The 17792-nt window shown below is 37.2% G+C and overlaps 1 protein-coding gene across 1 annotated transcript; it reads right to left on the reverse strand.

Annotated features, from left to right (window-relative positions):
• Window positions 1-4659: 4659 nt before the first annotated feature.
• Window positions 4660-17156, reverse strand: LOC138695732 (zinc finger protein ZFP2-like). The gene is made up of 5 exons (XM_069819871.1): window positions 16893-17156; window positions 11471-11544; window positions 9447-9572; window positions 9092-9171; window positions 4660-7989 (listed from the first exon to the last, which is right to left on the reverse strand). The coding sequence occupies exons 2-5, from the start codon at window positions 11537-11539 to the stop codon at window positions 7041-7043; spliced, it is 1224 nt and encodes a 407-aa protein (XP_069675972.1). The 5' UTR covers window positions 11540-11544; window positions 16893-17156; the 3' UTR covers window positions 4660-7040.
• Window positions 17157-17792: the final 636 nt, after the last annotated feature.

Here is a 17792-nt window from a genome sequence, read left to right on the forward strand (position 1 = left end):
TCGACTTGATTTTTGGCGGCCTATAATATTTGCCGCAACTAAAAACAAAACTGTTTGTATTTACTTTCACTGGCAAATACCCCGTTACTTTTATTGTGTCATTCAATTATTTCCGTAAACAAAACACAAGTACAATGCAATTACAGTTTCTCGAAAACAAATAATTACCAAACTAATTTTCAATTAAATAAAGGCGAAAGCTGTAATCGAATCAGCACGGAATAACAGATTTCTAAAATCAAACCCACAGACAATTGCAATATCATATAGCAATTAAACAGTACAGATAAAATAAAACAAGAATTAGATCGCAGTCTTGAACAATTGGTACCGGTAATTAATAAGTATCAGCCAGACCAGGGCACACATTACAATATAAATTTTAAACTCTTTCTTATAATTGGTATAGGACTATCTTGAGCTTCTTTGTACTCTCATGGCAAAGTACTGCAACGTGCCCTGAACCTTTGTTACAGGAAGATGGAAACCTGGCCGACTACATCATTACCGAAAAATCTTTGATTTCTCTCCATTTTGAGAGCACATATTACTTATATCATAATCTTTTCTACAGGCATATGCAAAAGATTCAAGTATTCTATTATTTCAGTGATGAATATAGTATACTGGTGTCAAAATGTACAAGAAATGCATTCTGATTAAAGTACTTCGTTATAATCCATAACACACTGTATCACGAACTAGTGCAGCTCAAAGCATTTTTTCCATGATGCCTGCGATGTGACTTACCATGGGCAGCTCGCTCATCAGATTTCTTTGTTTCTGTGGGGATACCAGAGGTAACGAGTAGGCGTAAGTGGACGCTACAGAACTTCAGGGGTAAGATTTCAGAAGAGTATAGCTGGAAGCATTTAGATAATATAATAATCCTGAAAATTTAACGACGATTATAATTAAATGCCAAATAAAATATTGTTCTTTCTTACTACAGCATAAAAAAAGAAGAATTAACAAGAAATATGTTCCATTATTTATTTACATTTAAACACAGCAAGATTGTTCTGCTCGGATATTCTAAACACGATGACTTTATCTTACAGAATTTTACTTGAAATAAATGGAGCATCCTATACGAACACTGTATAAGGAATTATTCAGTACATTTACCGGTAGTCAGGTTCAGAAAACTAATTAGATATATGAAGTAATCTAATCTAGAATAACTCTTCTCAGGTTCTCAGCCAGGTGAGTTGGAGATTAGCTTCCAAGCTTTCGACGGCTAGCTCTGCCATCTTCTTCAGGGAATTGAAGTGATGTGGGACCTTCACTTCAATTCCCTGAAGAAGATGGCAGAGCTAGCTGTCGAAAGCTTGGAAGCTAATCTCCAACTCACCTGGCTGAGAACCCGAGAAGAGTTATTCTACATCAAACACCGGGAAAGCCTCAAGTCATAGATTAATCTAATCTAATTGAAAATGTTCACATTTCTCTCCAAATCCTCAGATATTTTGAACAATTTCGCCAAATGTTTGGTTTGTGTGTGGACACTGATAACCTCGATCTTGCCAACACTCCAACAAGCTAACTGATTCAAACCACACAACACTCACAGTACTGCACCACAAAGGTTTATGAAGATTATCTCTTACATCAGTTATCTCAATACAGTAAACCCAGATTATTCGGCTCCCCATTATCGGACTATGCTTCTCTCTCCTTTTTTTTTTTATTTTTGCCACAGAGAACAACTGTGTATCGAATTAGGAATATGTTATTAATATCTTAACATTATACACATCTACTGCAAATGAATATAACAATTCATTGTTAACACTCTAACATCTCTTAGGACTTTTTGCCAACAATGTGATGTCCAGTGACATCTGATATAGGCTTAATAACCCGCAACACATTTCTAGATATCCGGGAAGTTTTCTTCAAGGAAAATTCCACAAGAGCCAAGCCCGGGAATCGAACCCAAGATATCTAGATCTTGAAGTCAACATGTTGACCACCAGAACACAGAGACAGTCAGAAGATGAAAACGAAATATTTCTTTTGACATGATTATGATTGTAAATTAGTTATTTGCCACGAGAGGACTTTGATGTTTGATACATTTTTTTTTTAATTCCTAAGTCGTTGTCCACCCTCTGTACATTACGTTAGTACTCGTATGTTATAAGAATGCAGCCTCTGCCGAGATCACGAATGTCAACTTGTAGGAGGGAGTGTTACTATCCACCTTCAAAGACTACCAGACAATTGCAACCTGCACACCATTCCGTAATTGTCCTAATATTCCAATGCCAAAAGAAAACTGTTGTGTTCAGCAGGCCTATGCAAAAAGCGAAGGAGAAACTAAGGCTCATGTCACATCAGAATAAGAGACAGACGTTACGGCTTGAAGTGTCACGTATTACTGCACTCTTCCGTCAAATGAAGGAGAATGCTACCAGACCCGTTGAAGATTGTGGACCTTCTACAACATTCACACGAACACTTGGAGCTCCAACTCACCTACAAGATTTGTTGTTTACTTAATGACCCAAGTATTCGGTGGCTCTATGACAAGAGAATAGATAACTTACTAAATACAGAAATAGAAAGTAATATTGAGGAAGAATGGAGTAATTTGGAGTATATAATAACTACAGTGGCAAAGGAAAGTCTAGGAACTAAAAAGAAATGGAACAGAAAACGTGGTTTAAGGAAATGGGACGATAATGTAGCCAAAATAGGAGGGAAGCATTTAAAAAATTTCTGTCAACTGGTACACTTGTTGATGAAATGGAATATAAGAAGAAAAGAGGATTAACCAAAGAGGGAAGTCAGGAAAAATCATAGAAAATGTTGGAATGACTTTGTTGTTCAGTTTGAAACAGATATTATTAAACCAAACCCAAAACATTTAAAATTTTGAAACAATTGAAGAGTTAAAATTAATACAATCCATCTGGAGGAATGGGTTCACTATTTTCAAGATTTATGGCAGCAAAAGAATGCAATTTTATGCACTCCAAATTCTTGTAATGATGACACGGAAAATTTTACTTTAAATGAACTACAAATAGCGCTATCGCAATGTAAAACAATAAGGCACCTGCGGAAGATGGTATCAATTTGGAATTATTCCAGTATGCAGGAGATGCTTTTAATAATAGATTTTTACTTTTTTAAACAGAACATTTAATGACGAGAATCCTGCACCAGAAAGTTGGCAAAGAGCAATAGTAATTCCGGTACACAAAAAAGGTGTTATAAGCAACTGTGATAACTTTAGAGGAATAAGCCTTCTCAATTCTGGCTACAAAATTTATACAAAATTACTAAAAATTAAATTGAACCAATTTTATGGCACTACACTGGATGAAGCACAAAATGGATTCCGAAAAGGCAGATCATGCGCAGATGGATATTTTACACTGAAGCTTTCGATCGAGAAACATAGAGAATTTAATATTGAAAACCACCTGGCATTTATTGATATGAAGAAAGCCTTCGACAGAGTAGATAGAAACAAATTATTGAATATTTTAGCACATGATGGCATTCCAAATCAATTAATAACAGCTATTTAAATATTTATAATAATCACATACTGGTTAGGATTGAAAACAAATATTCGGAATGGAAACGAATAAATAAAGGAGTGAGACAGGGTTGCAGTTTATCTACTCTATTAGGCCTATTTATAACATACATGAATCACATTATTAAGGAATGGAGATTGAAACCACATGGAAGTATACCGATAAGTCGTTTGTCCCAAATAGATACCTTATTATTTGCTGGTGATATTGTGTTTATGGGAGTGCGCATGATCAGAGATGTGCCACCTGGTGCACAAGTGAAGGACTAGTGGAGGTAAGTCGTTGTGTGTCTTGAGCATGCGCACTTCATCCTTTCGGGACTTTTAAGTATCTATGGTATAAAACTTTTTTCTAAGGCTGTACGTGAAAAAGAATTGACAAAAAAAAAAGCATCGTAACATGTAGCAGGAATTGAGCCATTTACAGATCAGCAGATTCTTAATGAGTGTCTTCTGGCTGTTGTCACACAATTCCAAACAGATTACAGGGAAATAAAACAAAAAATCAACCTGCTCGTATTAATAGGCCTATGATTTTCCAAATGTATGTGTTAGTTCTGTAATTTAATAATAATAATAATAATAATAATAATAATAATAATAATAATAATAATAATAATAGACCAAATAATTTAATATTATTAAGAATCCACTGTTTGTTAAGCTACAATACCGTGAAATGCATTTTGGCTCTCGGCAAATTACAATTTCTCAGTGTTGGCTCTCGTCTAATTTCTAGTCAGTGCCACTGATCTACAGTGTACACGTTTCACTTTTCTTTCAAATTTACGCATTTAAGCAATGCATGCAAGATTAATATTTAATAATAATGAATAAATATACATATGGTGTTTCCGAGAGGTGGTCTTACAAACTTTCAGGGATTTTGTCGAAGAGCTCATGTATCAATTTGAGATAAGGAACCCTGGTCCGGAAATGACCGAGTCGAAAGCTACAAGCAGAACTAGTTGTGTGGAAATGAAATAATTTTATTCTTTTGTACGCCTTATTTATGTGTATTTATCTGTACATATTACACACACTGTATTCATCTGACGTTGTTTACGTTGTCTGCTTACAGGATTCCATTCAGTGCGCTGTCTGAGGGGTGGGGACAGGAAACTACACTAAAGCAATGCAGATAGCGTAATGTGTAACGGACATGGTCGGTCCTGATATGCACGTCTGTAGACAGCAGTATATGTGTACAAGTTGCAGTGTCCAGTCGATCAGTCCTAGTGAAATGGAGGAGTACACGAGAGCGGAATAAGCAGACCTGATTTTCGAATACGGAACAGTAGACAAGCTCACAGATTGTATCAGGAGACATCCTGCCCTTACCATTTTTCCAAGACTGTTTCAAAGGTTAAGGAAAGGAGGGCACGTGGTGCGAAATTACAATTCCATTTCCACAAAATTTTTTTGCTTATAACTTTCGACTCAGTCATTTCCGGACCAGGGTTCCTTATCTCAAATTTATACATGTGCCCTTCCGCATCTATTATATATGTAGTGAAGATGCCGTTCAAACTGGCGCACCATGTACATACAAAAGAATCTAAGAGAATATCAAAAGCTGGATATAGGAAATCTTTATGACTATTATAGGAATGCATAGGCTGGAGAGACAACTGATGAAACTATTTCGGATATGCCCTTACATACCGATATTTCAAATATAATGAAGGATATTACTCAATGTCATAGAAAATGGAGCAATCATGCCCGCAGAATGAACAAAATTGTCTGATATTTATCACTTGCGTAACAACTGCAATGACACTGGGATCTGGGAAGACGCAGACATGCTTGGAAAGAGGAAGCAAATGCTGGGATCCACGAAAACTGACAGAAACTGTACTAAGCATGAAGATGACGAACTTCTGGACAAAATATATATTGACGGCCAGTTCAGTAAGACAAAAATGAGAAATTGTGTAATATGATAACAAACAGAAGGAAAACCACAGACAAAACGCATTCCATGAATAACTGCACTGCATCAATATCTCATTTTCGTTACACATGTGAAGGAACTGCTACAGGCCTCGTTGTATTAAAAAAATCGGAATTCTTTAAACTTCAATCACAATTAAATGTAACTTCTGGAAAAAATTACATCTACATAATATATGTATACTAGTGGCATGTGCAGCAAAGTTCGTTAGACGTTCAAATAAAAATTTTTCAGATTTATTTTCAATGAAGAATACTTGTCTTTTTTATGGTTATTTGCTTCCATAATAATGAAACATACTCCCTCTGAATGGATTTTTTTAGGCCAAATACTTTTTCTTGAACCTATCCAACATCAGTTTTTGAGTTTCAACGCGAAAACGCAAGTATCAATTATCAGGACGATAGCAGTAGCTATTTCAGGTCATTGTGGATTGTAGGCAAAAGTTAAAAAAATGTCAGGTTTGCTAAGCTTTCGAACAATAGCATTTTCGTATAGCTACTGCATGTAGAACTTGAAATGTAGAGCGTAAAAAAATTTTATCCTACTAAGAGATCTTGCTGAAATGTTCTGGAGACTATAAAATTTTCTAGGCCTCTTATTTTATGAGTAGGCCTAAGTAATACCTTTTGATCTTTCCTTAGGAAATGTAATTTTTGCGCTCTCTCAAGCCAATACTGAAGACAATGACACATATCAATATGTACACTACACCGCCATTAAGTATATGAAAAAGACCCAACCCCACTGGGTTAATAAGTATAAAAATATCTGATTTTTAATAACAATATTATTATGGGATATCCATTATTATTTTACTTAAGTTTTGTAGTTATATATAGCAGCCACTCAGTAAATTATAGAAATGAAGATCTAAATTAAGATATTCTCTACATTTACTTACATAACCTCAAAACGTTTCACTTTCATATCATCAATATTATGTACAATTAATGAATAATAGACGCATCATGATATTAACTATAATAATATTTAATTTATAATCGTAATGTCACCAAACCACCTCAAGTTTCGTAATTTGAATATCCAACACACAGCTGTACTCAGAAAATTATACACTGCAGAATCAGTTTTTAATAAAAATTGAATTGAGCTCTAAATATGTCGGCAATCCTCCAGGTCGTGGCCTTCGTGTAATAGCTTATTGTTTATTGTAGTGTTTTTTTTGTTCTGAAATTCAATCAAGTCGGCCGTGATTCAATAAAATTAGTTCTCAAAACTGACAACAGATGGATTGTGGAAAATAGGAACATTATGTAGGAAAACTGACATTTCACTGAAAACTACTATTTTTTCGAAAAACTTTGAATGGCAGGCATGAAATTGAGGGGTCACTTATTAAAATCCGTTCAGCCGTTTTCCCGTAATTTCCATTACCTATTCAAATTATATATATTCGGCACTTCTGTATTTCACCCTTAGATAAGTTCATTTACAGCATTCAGGTCAGGACCTCTAACTCAGTTTGTATATCCGAAATGATCTTCCTGTTTCCTGGGATACAAGACATTACTTAGCGTTGTGCAGCAGCGAATGGTCTTTCAAACTACCAGAATGCACGAAACACTTTCCGCAGACCAGGCATTTGTATGGTTTCTCCCCCGTATGCCGACGGTAATGAATTTTCAGGTGTTCAGATTGCGAAAAACACGTTGAACATACATCGCATTTATAAGGCTTCTCGCCCGTGTGCTGACGAAAATGAATTTTCAGCGTTCGAGATTCAAAAAAACATTTTCCACAGACATTGCACTTGAATGGCTTCCGCCCTGAATGCTTCAGTTCGTGACACTGCAGATTTCTCATGTAGCGGAAAGTCTTACCACATGCGCCACAAACAAATGGCTTCTCGCCAGTGTGAATGCGGATATGGTTCTTTAACGTTCCCGATTCTGAGAAACATTTCTCGCAGAAACTGCATTTAAATGGCTTTTCGCCAGTGTGCTGACGTCCGTGGACTTTAAGGCTTCCGGAAGAAGTGAAGTTCTTACCGCAGATATTGCATTTGAATGGTTTTTCACCTGTGTGTATCTTCGCATGCCTCCTGTAGCTGGTCGTTTCCAAGAAACCCTTACCACAGACATTGCAGTTAAATGGCTTTTCATCGGTGTGCTGACGACAATGCACTTTTAGGTCACTCTTAGTTACGTAACACTTACAACAGACTTCGCACTTGAAATTCTTTTCACCGGAGTGAACACGTAAGTGGATTCTCAGCGCGTACAATAATCTGAAACACTTACCACAAACATCGCATTTGAATGGCTTCTCCCCGGTGTGTGTTCGTAAATGTCTTGTCAGAGAGTGAGAAGTGGCTAGGATTCTGCTACAGAAGTTACATTTGTGTTTCTTCTCCTGGGTGTCGCTTGGAGATTGAGTGTGCAGGTTGCCTTCTGGTGCCAGATCAATTTTGAAACTCTGTTGTTCTTCTGCACCTTGGACGCATTGTGAAGACAGACTGTTGGTGAAAACATGCCCTCACTATAATCACAAGTTGTACGTGAAGAATGAATGACAAAATCTAAACAATTTGCCACGTGCTGAAAACGGAATTATAATTGGTAATAAAATTTAAAATTTCAATATTACGCTGAGGTATTACTGTTACGAAAACATACTCAATTATTATAAATTTGAATAGCAGACAAATACTTGGTCCGCGAGATAAAACTGCATAGATTAACACAAAGACAGCAGTGAAATTCTCAGACGTAATGATGAATGCAGTTTTCAGTGCTCGAGTACTGAACCAGGGACCGAGAACTAGAATGAACTCTGCCATGTAGAAAAAAATGAATATATGCCTCCTGCCATTCACATAATATAAAATCTGCGGCATTTTGGACAAGTCGTGTGCGATGAGTGATGCCCTTCACGCTATGGCTGATTATACAGGAAAAATAACAGTGCAAGAACTGAAGGACGCCGAAGAAGGATCACAAAGATTGTCACAACCAAACAAACAGCTACTGCATACATTACACAGGAAGCAGCGGGTTGCTATGCTCAACATTTTGAGATTGGGAACTAGGAATATGGGAAGGGTATAACACAGGTATTGCATCACTCACTACTGCCATATTATCTTGATATCATTTTCAAAACTGTGGTTAACAATGCACCATTTTCCACGTCACAAAAGCTACTCAAAATGACGATCATCAAGCTCAATGCATTCAACATTCTGCCGCACGCTGATCACAGCAACAGAATCAATAATCGTGTTTAGTGAATTCTTATGAAAAGAGATTTCAGATAGCGACAGCAAATGATGGGTGACCCTGCTGAACACTACAACAGTGTGTCCTCTTCCAATCCACCGACAAGGAAATGTATCATTCAGACATCTACATTGAAGTGAGGCTGTACTGCGTCGTGCCCCCAACAACTCTTTACATAAACCATGACTGCATGTAACTGTTTAGATCAGGAGGTATGAGATATGGCATCTTGTAGTTAATTTTTGCGTGCAATTACAGATCAGAGCAGCAGCAAATGTATTTGCAATGCCAGTATAATTGTAGACTAACAAGACGTGAAGATACAGACACTACACCCACCTTTGACTCAAGACTTCATCCTCCTCTACTGTCTCCAGCTTCAGTTCCTCCTTCACTGTGTCCAAGTCACATGAAACTTCCTGGAAATGAAGAATGAAGAAACAGAGATATGGCGCAGCATTAGACAAGCAATCAGTCAACCGATTTTACATGCTGCGAAACGATAATCAAACCCTGTATGTTCTGAATGGCATTTTAAAGGAAGAGAATTCAAAGAGTTATTTTATATAATTATCAACATCACCACCATCCCGTCATGATATTGTAAGACGCATCAACGCATCCTTTCTGCACCAATCTGCAGGTGAGTAAACACTGGCAGTAAATATCAGCCAACACCGTTCTGTCCACTCACCTCAGCTTTGCTCTTCACATCGGAAATATAAATTTCCTCAAATTTCACGTCTGATGTGGGTTCAGAGCTCACTTGAAGGCATTCAGCCTTTATCCCAGTGCTGTGTTGGTCGAATGAATCCACTTCCTGCACAAAGAGACATAAAAAATTCGTAATTTAATATAAAGTCTGTGTCGACAATTATAAGTTTTGGGCAATTTCGTTCAGTAGGCACTAGGATAATGTCATTCAATTAATCAATTCCAAAATGTACATCTTGTGATTTCAGTAATATTTCTTTTTCATAGTTTGTTCTTAAAAACATTTCGCAGATATGTGCCCAGCAGTATACTGGATGTTTTAACAGATGGTCACAAGGTGCCAAATCTAGGGAATCTTGTAGGACTATTTTCAAAAAACTACTACTAATGCCCATGGCTTGTCAGTATATCTTTTCATTAATAATCTTCCTCGTATGTAATCGTGAAAACTTTGTAACTAATTTAACAGTTCATAGCATAAATACACGTCAAAAAATAACTTTCATATTCCATCGGCAAGTCTATCGTGCTATCAAAAAGGAGTGCGTTATATGGCAGTAAAAATTTTTAATAGCCTCCCTATCGATATAAAAAATGAATCTCAAAACATAATATTATTTAGGGCCAAATTAAAGAAGTACCTAATTTCTCACGCCTTCTATTCTGTAGGTGAATTCATGACATTCAATAACACTTCATGAAATTGATACTAAAACTTTGTGTTGTACTAGTAGACTATATTGTAAATCTCGTCTGTATATATTTAATCTAGACTGTGACTATAAATTAAGACTTTATAATAGTATTAAGTTTTTTGACTTGTTCCATATTCTAGCTGTAAGCATGCATGAATACCATGGAATGTTAATAAATACAATACAATACAATACAAGTCAATTTTTTTGAGGCAGGAAAGTGTTGAGTCTTGCTTTCCAGCCATTCTAATGACAGGGATCACAAAATGGCTCAGGTGGGGGAAGACATTTACGATCCTATATCAATTGCGATTCTTCTCATTCTGAAAAAAACCTCAACCAGGATATGAACACATTTCACGGTCAAATATGCCATCACTCCACAGTTGGTTTTAAATCATATTACTTACCAAGAATTTTTAGTGGGTTATTTCACGATGCTGTATCAACATCTCAGGTTAATTAGCATCTGAATGAAATCAATGCTGGTGAAATGAGTCCGGGGTCCAGCAACAACAGTCACCCAGCATTTGCTCGTATTGGGTTAAAGGAAAACCCTGCGAAAAACCTTAACCAGGTAACTTTCCCTGACTGAGATTCAAACGTGGGCCACCTGGTTTTGCAGTCAGATGTGCTGGTGTGGATACTCACCAAGATCCAGCCACATAGCGCTCTTTATACGTTAAGAAATCTTCTACCTTGGCAAATGGTCCTTGACAGTGTTGAGGATAGATCAGCACTCAGCCATGTTAAATTCTTTTCTATTTTACTTTTCGTGGACCGTTATGAAGGACTGAAAGCCAGAAGCACGGGACATGGGAAATTATTGAACACAGTCTACGTTTCTTCAGGCTGGTGACTACAATTGAGAGTTAAGTACATCTATTGCTGCACACAAACAAACTGACATGAATACTTTTCAATTTATTTTCCCATGTTCTTGCATCTGTGTACTCAAACCAATATATCTTGAAGTAGTGTGTAAATGGCTTCAACTTCGCCATCAAAATTTGTTGTATATGCCAAGGAAGAGTATGAGCAAGGAGCTCTTTCATCTTGATCTGTTAAAGAGGTTATAAAAAGGAGAATTAACTCCAACTATCACGAAAATTCAAAATGGAAAAATGCACTGGAAGATTTAAACTACCGTAATTAGCTCCTGACCTACCTTGTGGGCATACTCAGACAACACCTGGCAAATTGCTAATCTCTTCAGACTTACAGCCAAATATTGGGAATTAAGAAGGAAGATTACTTGTTAAATATTGAGCGTAAGTTACCACACACAAACACACACTTTTCAATTTACCTGTAACGAAGGCTTCTTCTCCTCTATATCCAACGGGTCGACTGCAGGTTCCAGCTTGATCACGTCCATCACAACTGAAAACATTCATTAAGAAATTCATATTCGTATAAAAATGGCAGCTGTTGACGAAAGATTACATTCATTCACAGTGTTCGCCCATAGGCAAGTATTTCACTGCAAATGTTCCTTATTTTCCGTCTTCCTCTGGGTCTCCGCATAATACATACAGCACACACTTGAACATACAGCTAACCAGTATTGTCGTTTTCATACTCATGTTTTAACATTGCACTGGACAGCAATCATATAATATATTACTATTCAGAGTTGCACCACTTTCTTCTCGAGAAGAAAGGCACTGCGCCTAACTACCTATATGCACTATATAACATTATGTCATTGTCAATTCACCTCACACGCCGACTTGCTCATGTTAGAGTGAGCATCCAACTTACGTCGACATGCTATTCTATAAGACTGCCTAAGTGTTTACTTAAGGCTAATCTGGTGTCTGGCATTCTTGAGAGATGCTGTAGCCAATCCTGTTGCTACTTACTCCTAAATACGAAATTACTTATTAACTCAAGAATATTAAAGAACTACTTCATAACAGGACTGTACTTATCGTGTAATCAGTAGGAGAGAATTCAATATGAAACTGATACAACAATTCATTTTGTAGGATAACAGCCTTCTGTAGCTAATCCTTTAGTGTTTCTCACATCAATTGTTTGTGTGACAGTTGATATTTGGACCTAGTTTGTACGAGATTAATAATTCGCAATACATATTTAAATTTTCTTTTTGTTGAATTCATAAGTTATTACTTTCAGTATCAAGTTTATCTCCTAACAGTTGTGTACCATATCCAAATAGGCCTACTTATTCGTTTCTACAATTCAATGTATACGTCACATTGATGAATACCGTGAGCATCACAGGATATATGTCTTGATTTTCAGATTTTAATAACTATTTTCTGAAATATCTATATTACACAACAATATAAATACATAAACTAAGATGGGGTGTTACTGCGCCTCAAAGATGAATCATAATCAACAGTCAAAGCTACGGAACCGGAAACCCGCCATCTTTATTTCTTTGATGAGACGGAAGACAGTGATACAAGAAATAACGGTTTCGGAAAAAATATATTTGGTAGGGTAATATTCCAGAAAAAAAAACTGCTCCAAAAGAAGTGCATTTACTTTTCCCTCATTTTCGGCAAGATGTATGTGGTGGTGAAAGTGGTTTTAGTCAGCAGCCACAAATAATTTCAAGATAAAATTTTCGACACTTACTTGTATATCTCAAGACATTAGGGGCAGGATGCAATAGTATTTCGCATGGAGTTGCAAGGAGTAGTGAAGTGCATTCCATAACCTCCCCTACTCAATTTCCATGCCGTGGGCAACCTGCTTTAATAAACAAGGCTGTGGGGCCAAGTCACGCGGTGTCACTGTTCCACCAAAATGGAGGAAATGCCATCCACTAGCACGCTGCTCTACCAAGCGTTTCTCAAATGACAAATAGGAAATATAGCCAATGGATACGTGATGACAGTCCTCCTGACGAGATTGAAGCAATCCGCTGGCCAACGATGCATGTGGTGTTGAAATTGGATGAGCTGCCCAATCCTAAAAACTACTGTAGGTGTAAAAGAAAGGAAAACTGTGACTGGCTCAACAACCTGTGAAGTTATAATAATAATACATATAAGGAGCACTCGAAAGAGTATTAAGTATGACTTTTATATATGTTGATCTTGTCACTGTCACATTAGTCACTGTAGTCTGTTATGGATTTTGTTCTTCTTCCACACATTATTATGTGATAGCGTTCGCACTTTCGGTCGCACAGTGAGCAAATGCAGTCGTCGTCTGGATGGTGGAATCTTTGCGTCCTACATATCTTGTGGTGGAAGCCGTGGATAGCGAGTCTGGTTACCACGTGTCTTTGGTCCTGGCACGTCTCTGTCCACTTCCGGTCCGTCATTGCGCTTGTACAATAGAAGTCCGGGTCGATGTCTTCTTGCTTCCTACGCCGTGTCTCCAGGTGTGCTTGATATGGGCCTGTTGATGGTAGCATTAGTTCCAGCCTGAGGTCCTCTATGAAGAAACTCTCTTTGGCCAGCACGTAGACGATCCTGGTAGGGGACTGCTTTCCTACTCCTAGGACTCTCTTCAGGAACCTTGCCTTCACATTTTCTAACTTTGCAAGGTCGTTGTTCGTCAGTTTCTCCCATATTAATTCTATTCCATAGGAGGCAATCGGCGTTATAACTGCATGAAATAATGACATAGCTGTGGTCAGGGAGAGTTTGCCGATGTTCTGAATTCTGTTTATGGCTTTCGTGGCTGCCGTTGCTCTTTCCTGAATATGTATCCTGTAGGAAGTCATTGTCGGTTGCAAGTATACACCTAGGTAACGAAAGGTGTTCACGGTCTCCAGCGTATCTCCTTGCAAGGTAAATTTCTCGTCTTTTGCTGGTTTTCCTCCCTTTCTGAAAACCATATGCACTGTTTTTTCTTTGTTGATCTCGAAGCTGTTTTTGCAGGCCCACTGTTCGAGCCTCTCGAGTGCTGTTTGCAGATCGCTCTTGCAGTGCGACCCTAGAGCCATGTCGTCTGCATACATTATTAACTTCACTGTGGGTAGGTCCTTAACTATGTCTATGATGTCTGCTGTTAAGATGTTGAACAGCAGGGGGCTCATAGGGTCGCCCTGCGGTACGCCGTTTGTCTGTCTGACCTTTTCGGATAGGACTGCGCCGTCGTTAATAATAATGTGGTTATATGTCAGAAGAGCCTCAATCATAATGGCTAGGGGATGTGTGTCTCCCAGCATCTGTTTTAGCTTGTTTATGAGGATGTTCCGATTGACTAAGTCGAACGCTTTCCTATAGTCAATGAAGACAGCGTGATATTTGCCTTTCTTGTATCTAAGGGTCTGCTCTGCTTCTTCTTGTAGAACTTTCACTGCTTGTAAAGTGCTCCTTTTTTCTCGAAAGCCGAATTGACAGTCTGGGATGAATTTGTCCACTTCCATGATCAGTCTTTTAGTTAAGATTTTAGAGAAGATCTTATATATAGTGTTCTGTAGAGCTATGCCCCTGTAAGAGTTAGGGTCTTCAGTGTGCCCTTTGCCTTTATACAATATTGTCAATTGGGCCGTTCTCCAGCTGTCGGGGATTGATCCGGTTTTCAAGCATTGATTAAATAGCTTTTTCCATATGGGCAGTAGCAGTTCTTGTGTTTCCTTTAGGTGCTCTGCGTATATGCTGTCCGGTCCTGCTGCCTTTCCCTTCTTTGCAGTCATGATAGCTTCCTGGATTTCGTTTGCGGTGATCAGGATGCTTGCTTCTGGTATGCTGTTTGTAGCTTTGACTTGGTAGGCTGAAGTTATGCCTCCCGAAGTTGAAACAGTCTCCCAATCGGATCTCCAGGAGGGGACTTTTTAGGAGGCAGACATTTTATTAAATTCACAAAAGGTAATAAAAAGAAATTGGAGACAACTTTACACCAACTAAATCATGTCCAAATAATTTAATGATTGCAAATACAGGAGAAGTTAATTTCCAATTATTTTCCTTCAGGTCAATTCCAGTTGGAATAAAGATATTAATTTACAAAGAACAGAAAATGCAAAATACATGTGAGCATAAAAACTGACCTGGAAAAATCATACAAAATATGTAAATGAAAAAATAGTAATTTAAACAGATCTAAAATACTAAAATGATTATCATGTACTAAATAACTAAATGGGGAAGCTCTAGAACAACACTGAATACAACTTAAAACCGGTTTTAAAATGCTGTGGTGAAATATTAATAATACCGCGCCTAAACCAATTAAAGAATTACTTGAACGCATTCAAAATTTAGCTTTATGTCTGACAACAGGTGCAGATAAAACTACAGCAGTTATTTTATTACAAACTACTTAACAGCTAATAAACCAATTACATTAGAAGTATTGACTTATGAAAAATTAATAAGACTTCAAATTCTGAAAAATGAAACAAATATGAGAACTGCAAATACACGCTACAAACCAAAGACAAGAAGTACTAAAATTGAAAGAAACTCTAAAGCTGCACCTAACCATGCACGTACGCAAGTAATCTGGGAAGATTATTCAAAGAATTAAAGTTAAAAAGTACGTACAATTAAGACGCATGAAGATTTTGTGTCTACGAGGTGAGCTGTTTTGAACGTCATCTTCACTGTGTAAATATATTAATTAATATTAAATATCGATCTTGCATTCACTGCTTTGAAAGTTGTAGATCCACCTTAAATATAGCTAAACAAAAGGAGAATTTTCTACCTCTTTATAATCACCCTGATTGATCATGTAGATATACAATATAATGCTGGTTATACCCTACTTAAAATCTTTAACAAGAATGTTATTTCTCCTCAAGAAGCAAATAATCTAACAATGGAAACTCTACATATAACACATCCATTAAGTAACTGGACGTAGGCTAGATATACACAGATGGCTCTCTCATGGTTTCTAAGGATGGAGATGGAACAGGAGGTACTTGTGAATTGTTTTCTTTCTACAAGAATGTGGGAAAAAATACAATTTTTTATGAAGACGTTGAAGCTATTGATACACATCCCTTCAAAATGTATTTCTTTGGATTCATCATTGCAAGAATATATCGTAGTCATATTAAGAAGTCTAGAGCCACAACAAAATCAATAGCATCAACAAATCAACCAAAAATGACAAAAAAAAATGGAAGAAATTCATTGGATGATTAAACAAATCCAAAGATTAAATAAAATCATAGTTCTTCAGTGATTTCCCGCACATTGTGGTAATGAGAGATCCGACATAGAATGAAAGGCACCAAAACTGAAGAAAAACAAAAAACCTATAATTTCCATATTATTCAACAAAAAAAGTTATTAAAACAAAAATTAATAATAACTGTAATGCCCAAATATTAAATAATACAGAAAATTCCCATTGAAAAAATTTACGGTAATTTGGAATGCATTTCTCTCGAAAGGACATAAGTAGTTGCTTTGAATATTCACCAATTTACTAGAAATGTCATTATTCCTCATCTACCACGTAAAACTGCTGTAGCCACGTTGAGATTCCTTACTGGTCACGATTCTCTGGGTTAAAATTTACATTGGTATCCTGTCTATTCTAAATTGTTCTAAAGCAGAAGGAATGGATACAGATCGTGTAACACACTGTAAAGCACTTCAAAATAAAAGCCACACATCTAAATACTGGGAACAAGAGACGAAATAACTCGATTGTTAATCAAGAGTATTAGATATCTACCCAATCATAATAAAAATAATCGCTCTAGGCATCAATAAGTAGTTTGTGATGATGCCATCATGCAACTTATTCTCATATTACAAATAATTTGTGATTTTACATACCTTTGCTTTGGTTTCAGTGCAACACCATCACAAGTATAACAAAGGTTGGCTGATCAGATACCAACATCAAGGCTGCTGTGAATCTGATATGAGCCAAGTCAAATACATATAACTATAGTTTTACGTGTTTGTATAGTAAGGTCCATCAAGTAACCGTAACACTTATAATGTGAAATAAAGGTCATGCTGGTCACGCTCATACTCATAAACACTTTATGTGATTTTTTGCTATCTTTTTTAACCTCCTTCATAGTCAGATTAATTATAACTTACTGATGTTAGAGTCGACCTGGTTGGCATAGTTGGTATAGCGCTGGCCTTCTATGCCCAAGGTTGCGGGTTCGATCCCGGGCCAGGTCGATGGCATTTAAGTGTGCTTAAATGCGACAGGCTCATGTCAGTAGATTTACTGGCATGTAAAAGAACTCCTGCGGGACAAAATTCCGGCACATCCGGCGACGCTGATATAACCTCTGCAGTTGCGAGCGTCGTTAAATAAAACATAACATACTGATGTTAGAACTCAGGAAATATACCCCTCACTGTATTACCTCATCTATAGCTTGCTTACTTACTTATGGTTTTAAGGAACTTCATTGCGACCCTCACATACGACAGCCATTGGTCCCTATCCTGAGCAAGATTAATCCAATCGCTATCATCACATACCACCTCCCTCAAATCAATTTTAATATTATCTTCCCATCTACGTCTCGGCCTCCCCAAAGGTCCTTTTCCCTCCGGTCTCCCAACTAACACTCTATATGCATTTCTGGATTCGCCCATACGTGCTACATGCCCTGCCCATCTCAAACGTCTGGATTTAATGTTCCTAATTATGTCAGGTGAAGAATACAATGCGTGCAGTTCTGTGTTGTGTAACTTTCTCCATTCTCCTGT

This window comes from Periplaneta americana, chromosome 3 (assembly GCF_040183065.1).
Source record: "Periplaneta americana isolate PAMFEO1 chromosome 3, P.americana_PAMFEO1_priV1, whole genome shotgun sequence".
NCBI lineage: Eukaryota > Metazoa > Arthropoda > Insecta > Blattodea > Blattidae > Periplaneta > Periplaneta americana.